Below are 9,289 nucleotides of genomic sequence, written 5' to 3' on the forward strand. Positions count from 1 at the left end.
CCCCCGATACTACACTCGGCCGTCCTGAACTGACGTTCGCCCTCGAATGTCCTCAGTGCAACACAACTCAACATTTTAGGGCACACTCCCCCACACAGTGGCACACAGCCGAAACAACGCATTTTTGGGAGACGTGCAACCCTCAACATGTTTTCATCGCTCACCTCCTCCTGGCTTCGTGTAGCCGTAGATACCTCCATCCCGGACGAGCCCCCATTTGTAGGAACCTAGGGAAAAATATTGAGGGACCCAAACGGGAATCGAACCCGGGACCTTCGGCTTTGCGCGCTACCCTCTCTATTCTCCCGTGCCGGTTTCCTATTTTTGGGTATGGAGGCCCCGATACTACACTCGGCCATCCTGAACTGACATTCGTCCTCGAATATCCTAAAGTTCAACACCTCAACAACTCAATACCTTTCGGGTACACTCCCCCACACAGTGGTACACAGCCGAAACAACGCATTTTTGGGAGACGTGCAAACTCTCAACATGTTCTTCATCGCACAACTCCTGGCTTCGTGTAGCCGTAGATACCTCCATCCCGGACGAGCCCCCATTTGTAGGAACCCAACGGGAATCGAACCCGGGACCTTCGGCTTAGCAAGCCGAGGCTTTGCGCGCTACGCCAACCACTTCCTCTCTGTTCCCCCTTGTCGGTTTCCTATTTAGGTATGGTGGCCCTCCGATACTACAATAGTTCAAGTTTATTATACTTTGAGAAGAATATTTTGAAATATTTTATTCCTTCGTAGGTTTTTACTTTAATCGAAGATTTCGCTTAAATTTAATTGATATATTTTCGATACTGACCTGCAATTACCGACTCGAAACGTCCAAGAATAATTTGAGCAATTACAGTTACCGACGAAAATCTACTAAAATATCGTCAAATGGGAGCGTGTAGCATTCTTACGAATGGACGACGAATTAATTTGATTTTCGGGACGTGCAATTAAAATTCTGTCAGTTTTGTTGCAATTACGAACACTTACCGAGGGAAAATCTTCAATACTGACGATGGCCATTTTCCATCCTGCCGTAAATTCAATCCGCGCGGTGAATTTCACCGTGGAAAACTTGCCGGACTTAACGAGCATAAATCTCGACGCTAATATTTTTTAATATTAACAAACGCGTTCCGGCTTGTCAGCAATTAAAATCAACTATTTCCGCGAGCGGGAAAAAGAGTGGTTCGTTCGTTCAGCTTGTTTTTCAGAAATACACCACGAAAATCCGCACGCTATTGGCTACGTTGTGAAATATATCGTTCGTTAAACTTACGATATTTATTGTACACGAAAAATTGAAGGAAAATTACTGATTGACGTTTCAGTTAGTTGAAACAAACTCTTCCTGATAGATTCCTTTTTAAGTAATAAAAAACGAACATACTGATAAATATCTGGAAATCTTGGTTTACGACATACACTGCCGGCCAAAAGTTTGGAATCACCTCCCACTTTTCATCAATATTAAATCTGCTGTTAATTTTTTATAAATTTGAAGTTTATCTCAATTCTACATTTATTGAATTGATTCGAATGATAAAAAATTCTCAAAGTCGCTCGACTTTTTTCTGGAAATTTTTGTGTAAATTGCAATGCTCAGTGATTCCAAACGTTTGGCCGGTAGTGTAGTTCGCGAAGTCCTTCGAGTCAGTTCGACAAAACATTAATTGCTACTCAGACGTAGAAAAAGAAATTGCGAATGTTTCAAATGGTTTCGCGAAGTCCTTTGAGTGAGTTCGACAAAACATTAATTGCTACTCAGACGTAGAAAAAGAAATTGCGAATGTTTCAAATGGTAATTAACGTCGACACATTTTCCACTTGAAAATGAAATTCATTCTTTCATTGCGAGGAACCTCAAAAGAGAGTAAAGTGTGCTACCCTAAGTGCAGTGACATCAGTCGGTTTCACAATTCGAGAAATTAATTTAACACATTCCCTGCTGCAGAAAAAATATGAATTTTGGCAGAATTTTAAAACCAAGTTTGCAAATCATATCAAAATATTTGATTACAGAGAAATGTTAATATTGCAAAATTCCACTCATTTTCATCTACATTCCAGCATTTTTCCTTTGATCCTTGATTCCAAGAGTATTCCTTCACACTTAACAAAAGTTCCACTTCCAAACACTATCATTTGCAACATAAAACGTGTTTAATCAATTAAGATTTCAATATTTCTTCTGATTCGAAAATTAACGATATCTTCAAAAGTAAATTGAGATATTCGAATTCTCAACAACAGAAAATGTGTCGTTCGCAGTACAAACTCGAGGATACTTGGTTATCTCAACAGTAAAAGACGATTGTCACGCGTCATATAACATGCAAATCGTTTAGATTTCGACACTCACCCGTGTCCGTGCTTCCAGGTAGAAGAATGGCGTCGTCGCGGTTATCTCAAGAGTAAAATTGTCACGCGTCATATAACATGCAAATCGTTTAGATTTCGACACTCACCCGTGTCCGTGCTTCCAGGTAGAAGAATGGCGTCGTCGCGGAACCAGGAGGTGACTGTCAGGTGTTCTTTCACATCTTTGTGCGCGGAGCAAGATAAAACCGCGTTGCATCCCTCCACCACCGGGGATCTATTCACCATTACGTCGTAGCCAGGGACAGTCAGCACTGGAATCCGAACAGAGGATCTCGGTTAGAGCGTCGGACAACTGTAACCGGACCAGGCAAAGCGTAATTACGCGTTGCGTCAGCGCCTCTTTGAGATTTTTACATTAAAAAAAGAAAAAAAGAAGCTTCGTCTCTCTTCCCCTCCGGAGAGAGAAAAACGTGGAATCCTGTGTTCTTTTCTTTTCTGGGAGGAGGCAGGACTTTGTAGATGTGCAGGTGTGTGTGGTTGTTGGGTGTGAGTTGAGTTGAGGATAGTGAAGTCTTGATAGGTTTAGGGTTTCTTTCTTCTGTGGAATTGGAGAGCTTGAGGAAGGGCTTGGGTAAGGGTCGAGTTATTGATTCGTTTCTGGGTGTGTTTCCTTGGAGTTCTTTTAAATTTCCTGGGTAAAATGGTGCTGCGAAGGTTGTATAGTGATTAATAATTTGCTTAAGGAATACGATCGATATTCCCACTTATTTTACTTTAAATATTACAACTACTGAAAAATTTGTAACAAATTGCATTTTAGAAGATTCTTTCACCTTAAATACTATGTTAGTTTAAACAGTGTTAATAAATAACATTTGACAAAATATGATCAATTTCTAACAAATATCGTTTAAATAAAAAAATAAAATTCCTAACAAGTATCATTTTAAAAAATACAATTAATATTATACAATCTAAATATGAACACTATTTTTTCCACCTTAAATACTACACTAACTCAAAGATTTCTAACAAACAAAATTTAAAAAAGTATGATCAATCCTTAACGAATATCGTTTCAATAAAGAAGTGCATAAAATTCCTCGCAAATATCAAAGAACACAAGCAATATCAGGGGGAGTTCCCCCAGCGCCGGACACTTAAGGTTTTCCTTAAATAAATCTCTCTACCTGTGCACACGCGACTGAAACGCGTAGAAAACTTATTTTCATTCCCCTTGTCTCCTCTAGGAGATACGCAGAATAACGGCTCCGTAGCGTTTCAATTATTGCAGATATAACCAATGTCCGATATTAGGTGCCGTCCGGCGTTAAGGGAACTCCCCCTATGCCTTTCGAGAGCTGTATTTAGTGGCACTTGTTTTCTCAAAATTTTCTTCGTAGAACTTAAAAAAAAGTCAATTTCTTAGAACTGCATATCGAGAAAGTAAGTTTCCTTAGAAATAAGAAAAATATAATTTTCCTTGCTACATTCTAATTGGTACATGTATGTACATACAAATTTCCCAGAAACAAGATAAAATAAAGTATTCGATATTTTGAATCCAAATGTATGAGATAATCTCAATACCTTTCGTTAGATATTCGAAAGTGTACAGATATTACTATTGTTCCCTAGAAAGATACTATTATCGGCACCCAGAATTTTCTTGCATTCCAATTTATCTAACAGGTAAATTGAATTTACTTTAAAGACGTTCTACGGAAGAATTACGAAGTGACGTTCGATGTTTATTTAAGGTCCAAGATGGACAGTTATCAAGGCATTCCTCAGATCCCATGGGGCGGCCATTCCCCGATCTCATCCCTGTATCACCAACAGCAGCAGCAAGGTATCCAGGAGTACAAATCGGAGTGCAATCGTTTCCGGGACCGAGAGCTTATTCGTGCGTGCCGAGGACTTCGGCGCGACAAAATGGCGTGTTGGGGAGTTTGACGCGTGCTACAGCGAAGGAAGCTGACTTTGGAATGATTTGGAGGTAGGTGAAATAGGTGGAACTGATTGCTGGGAGGATTAGTTTGGTTGGATAGTTGTTTAGTTATTTTCGTGGATGTGAGTCTAATCGGTGGAGTGGAAAATGTTAAAGGATTAATAAAACAAACATCGACAAGACGCTGAGAAGAAACAACATATCTAAACAGACGGCTACTATGTTATTTTTCTATAAATGTTTATATTAATCTGTCTCAGTATGTTGATCATTTCTGCTGTTACTATTACACAGACACACGCTCATTTCTCCTAATAACCCAACAGTCATTAACAACGCAGGCAGAGAGCGGAGAAAATATCGACAGTTTCCTATAAAAGAAACACGAAAGAAGAGAAAAATTAATCGACACACTTTCACTTCAATTTATCCCTTAAATTTTGCCCATTGCTTACTTCCATCTCAATTTAGTAAAATGACGAAGTTTCAAATTTTTTAAAATTTGAGAAATTTCTGAGAAAGAAGTTGAAGGAGGTTCTGACTCAGTATCTCCTAAATGAAGAGAAAAATTGACGACCCAATGTGACACGGTTATCATTATCGTGACTATTTCAAAGGGAACCAATCTACAATGCAAAATAACGTTTTATCAACAAAGTTTCACGACGCTACTTTAGGCATTTCATTCTTCCTACTTTTCTCTTCACCGTGCAACTCCAAACACGCCATTTTCTTCGTCAAACAGCTTACAATTATAGCGATCTTTGATTACTCTGCGCGCCTTAGTAAACATTTCCCTGTAGATTCGTTCGGTTTCCGTGGAGAAAATAAAGGAGGAACGTTTGTCGAGGTATAAATTCCCTCGCGGAGATAAGATTAGCGTCGTATCCGGAAATTCATTTTCAGCTCCAGCAGTTCCGTCGCTGCTCCATTTATTCCCAGATCTGACAGGTAGCTACGATATTGCTCTTAATAGCACTGTCAAGTCGGGCGTCACGCTGTTACGCGTCTCATTTCGGAGGCACAATTTAAGTATTAAACGTAACGCGTTTAAGTCACTTCTTCCCTGCTCCTGACATTCGAAAATTTCGCAATAACACGCCTCTCTCCTCCTAACCTAGTGAACCGTCAAAGAAAACGCTGTTGCTTGCCGGTAAACACCATACTTTGAACGGATTAAATTGTTTCCTTGGAAAGTTCTTGTGAAATTGTTAATTCGAAGAAATTTGGATTTTTCGAAAATTTAAAAAAGGAAATATTCTGCGTGGAATGTTCTTTGATCAAATTTTAAATTGTCAATTTGAAATGGTGTGAATTGGAAAAATTTATTTCTCAGAGAATTTTATCGAGATTTTAGGAAAATTTGCGAAAGTATTATTTTAGTAAATTTCAAGAAATTTTTCTGAAGTTGTGTTATCTTAGGAATATCGAGAGGAAGAAATTTTCCACTTGGAGATATACTTGTCTCTTTAACTGTTTCATAAGTTGTTTAAATAACGTCGATATCAATTTTTCTTCAATGCTAGCTTTACAAATATTTAGGCATTACTCGTTGTGCAATTTCTTTACGAGTCGTTACCGAAGGAAAGTTTACACTGTCGACGTTTCCGTCCTGAGTTATTATTCCATTACACTGCCCTGTAAAAAGAGTGTCTGTGCATTGGAACGTAAACGAGGGAAACGAAATTGAGAGGGTGGAAGAGGGACGAACATTATCGGAGGGCGATAACGTAGCTAAATTGAAGAGAAAATGAGAAGAATCGTCGGAGCCAAGGAAATCTTCAGTTTTTCGCCTTAAATTGATTCATTTCAATAGAAAAATACTCCTTCCCCTAGTTTTCCCCTTTTTTACACAAAAATATTCAACTTTTGACATATTACATGTGTATTTAAATTTTTATCTAGTATCATTGGCCTACTTCCTTTTCACTTTTTGGAATATTATTATTCTACAATCCTCCTCCTTCGGAATATGAAATTTCAAATTTCCTCATTCAACTTTGAAACTTTCAATTTCCACGTAATACTTTTCTAGGAAACTTAAATTTGCCTTTTAGAGCTCCTCAATTTACAATAATTAAAAATCTTAAAGCAGAGGTACAGAATTAACCACGAAATCCAAAAGATTCCCAAAATCCTCGTACAGCAAATTTTCAATCACGATAATCACGCGCAACGCTTCCAAAACTCCCAAAAATTCAAAAACCAAGCATCTCTGATTCACGCCCTTCGGATCCTTCCAAACTGCAACAGCAGTAATTCAGAAAACGCAGAAAATCAGAAAGAGACGAAACCTGGTGAGTACACAACGGAACCATCGAACGGTTCCAATTATCGAGAAGAGAAACGAATCCTCTAAGTGAATAGTACAAGAAAACTGGCACTCTGGAAATTGAAAATGGGCCACCGACGTGTAGAAAGGTGTGGGAAAATTCGTAGGAAGCATCGAGTCGAGTGCTCCGACGGAGACGTGAAAAAATTAGGAAGCCACTTGGAGGAGCTGGCAAATACCTGGATGACGATCAAATTCCACAGGCCCGAACGATGGGGTGAACGAAACGAAACGTGCAAACGAGGCCAATATGCGCAGATCTCCAGCGAACCGGGCAACGATATTTCCCGTGGATTCGCACCCACCAGCCCCGGGATTAAGTTTCTTTTCGATTCACCTCGATATCGCGCTCTCCAACCTGCCACGTCGATTTCTCCCACGGCAAATCGACGTATTCTGCACCGAGGACAGATGGATCACCCCTTGAACTTCCAGGGGAAACTTTTTCACATATTTTTTTCTCTTCTATTTGTTTCCTTCTTTTTTGGCTCTTGTGTCGTTAAAACGATTGTTCTGTGAAGTTTTATCGATTGAAGTGTGACGCACGGGTCTTGGATGGGAGTTTTCGTTCGGTTTTATTGCTGCAGCGTTTTGGGCGCAGGATTAGATTTATTTTCCGTTGTGTTTCGAGTGAATGGTTTTCGAAAATATTTGAGGATTGTTTTAAGTTAAGGAAATTGCGGAAGTTTTTGTTTGCGAGGGATGTGGTAATTGTTTTGGAAGTTTGTGGGTTTCTGGAGTGAAGCAAAATGGTGTTTGACTATATTTGGGATTTTTTTACGTGAAAGAAATTAGAAATTTGCGTTCGTGGGGTGTTTATTCATTTTTCTGAAAATTCGAGAGTTCCTGGAACGAAGCAGTGGTTTTTTCAAACACTTCTCACTTGTTTATATAAAAGAAAATTAAATTCTCCGTTTGTGAAGTTTTTATGAAGAATCAATTAATTTGAAGAATCAATTTGTGAAGAATCAATTAATTACCCGTTCGTTCTCTTTTCACCGAGAGAGGCTCGCTGTCGGAGGTCATCATCGAAAGTGGCGAGGCTCGAACGCTTCCCGGAGTCCCTCACGAGAGTGGTCCCGGGAAAGGTGGCGGGAAAAAGGAGAAAAACGAGAGAGAGAGAGGAAAGAAAGGTGGAAGAAGAAGAGAGAATGGAGCGGCGACGACGGCGGTGGCGGTGGTGGTGGATCCCCTTTTTTTCAGACAATGCAGCTCTCCTCGGGAATAAGTCCTTTGGCGGACGACGAGGGTCGAGCCGATGTCATTTCAGATAAATTCCTCATCGCTTTTCACCATGAGTCCAGGTCTCGCCTGTGTATCTCAGCCCTTTTCATTCTGGTGATACCGTGCATCGAGAAGGGAGAGCGAGGAACGCGAGGAAATCAGGGCTGCTTTTGCTACTCTTTAATCGAGTATTCCTTCAAACTGCATGTGGATTCACGTTCGTCGCGAATGTTCATTCGTTCCTTTCGTTTGTTGCTTTCTTTCTACCTGCTCTTTGTTTTTTTTTTTTGCTCTCGTTTGTACGAGGTTGTTCCCGTTTGCTGGAATATTCAACGGTGTTAAAGAGGATGCTTGAATAGGGAGAGCTTGGAATTGGCATTTTATGGTTTTTGATTGCGAGTAATCTGTGGGAATAATTGAAAGCTTTTGTTGGACACTGAAATTCTTCTTTTGGAGAAAGTATTTTATGGGAGTAAGTATTTTCTTGTCTTGAATAATCAATGTGAATAATTGAAATTTGTTTTTGTTTATTGCAGAATTATGGCACAAGCCACAGAAACTAATATTTTATGCACATTTGAATCACAATTTAATGCAAAATTGAAACGACAATTTACATTACAATTTCAGAATCTTTAATAATTCAGTGTCTATTTGAAACATTCCAAATTTACTTATTTAGCAATCTCCAATAATTCTTCTCGCTCTCAATGATCTTATACAGGGTGTCTCGGCTGATTTTGACATCTTGATTTTCTCGTTATTATTACTCATAGCGGAAAATGTTTCAGGTGAAACTTAAACGGTGTCGAAGGGGGCATATTCTGGTGTTATGAATTCTTTCACGAGTGGAAAAGTTTCACTTCGATCTGAAACATATTTCGCTTCGAGTAACAATAGCGAGGAAATCAAGATGTCAGAATCAGCCGAGACACCCTGTGTACATCAACGATCAACGATCACCTACAAGATAAAATACACTTTCTCCCTCTCAAACTACTGTTCCAAATCACCGAAAGGGTTGAACAACTCCACTCCAGCAAAAACCGCGAAAACCCAACGAACATCAGTTTCTCCCCCATTAAAAAGGACACGCAATCATCGTTACCATCCACGAAACCTTGAACTCCTTCCGTGAAAGCCTCATCGTCATTGTCCCTATCAGCCTCCCGCTTCATTCTCCCAGCGATAATTAACGCGCGGATAAGCGAGAGCGGTCCGAAACGCGACACGAAACGCAAACTGCGGCTACGAATAGAAACATCCCCGGTCCTCCCTCTGTCCTCTCACGACCAATTAACCGTCTCATTCATGGTATCCGCGTCGGATCTGGCCGTTGGCAGAGAAACGCTCGAACGTCGTCAAGTGGCGGCGGACGCCGAATGCGACAGAGACAGGAGAGCTCGCCTCTAAAAGGCCTCGCAAACGTAGAAAAAGGACAGGAAACGTTGAAAA

At 40.0% G+C, this 9,289-nt stretch overlaps 1 protein-coding gene across 1 annotated transcript in view; it reads right to left on the reverse strand.

Annotated features, from left to right (window-relative positions):
* Window positions 1-9,289, reverse strand: part of LOC108570726 (Down syndrome cell adhesion molecule-like protein Dscam2) — a 156,148-nt gene that overhangs the window by 35,437 nt on the left and 111,422 nt on the right. Inside the window, 1 exon segment of the mRNA XM_017932627.1 lies at window positions 2,474-2,638. Coding sequence (XP_017788116.1) covers window positions 2,474-2,638 — 165 coding nt within the window.

The sequence above is a fragment of the Habropoda laboriosa genome, unplaced genomic scaffold, assembly GCF_001263275.1.
Source record: "Habropoda laboriosa isolate 0110345459 unplaced genomic scaffold, ASM126327v1 scaffold87, whole genome shotgun sequence".
In the NCBI taxonomy this organism is placed as follows: Eukaryota; Metazoa; Arthropoda; class Insecta; order Hymenoptera; family Apidae; genus Habropoda; species Habropoda laboriosa.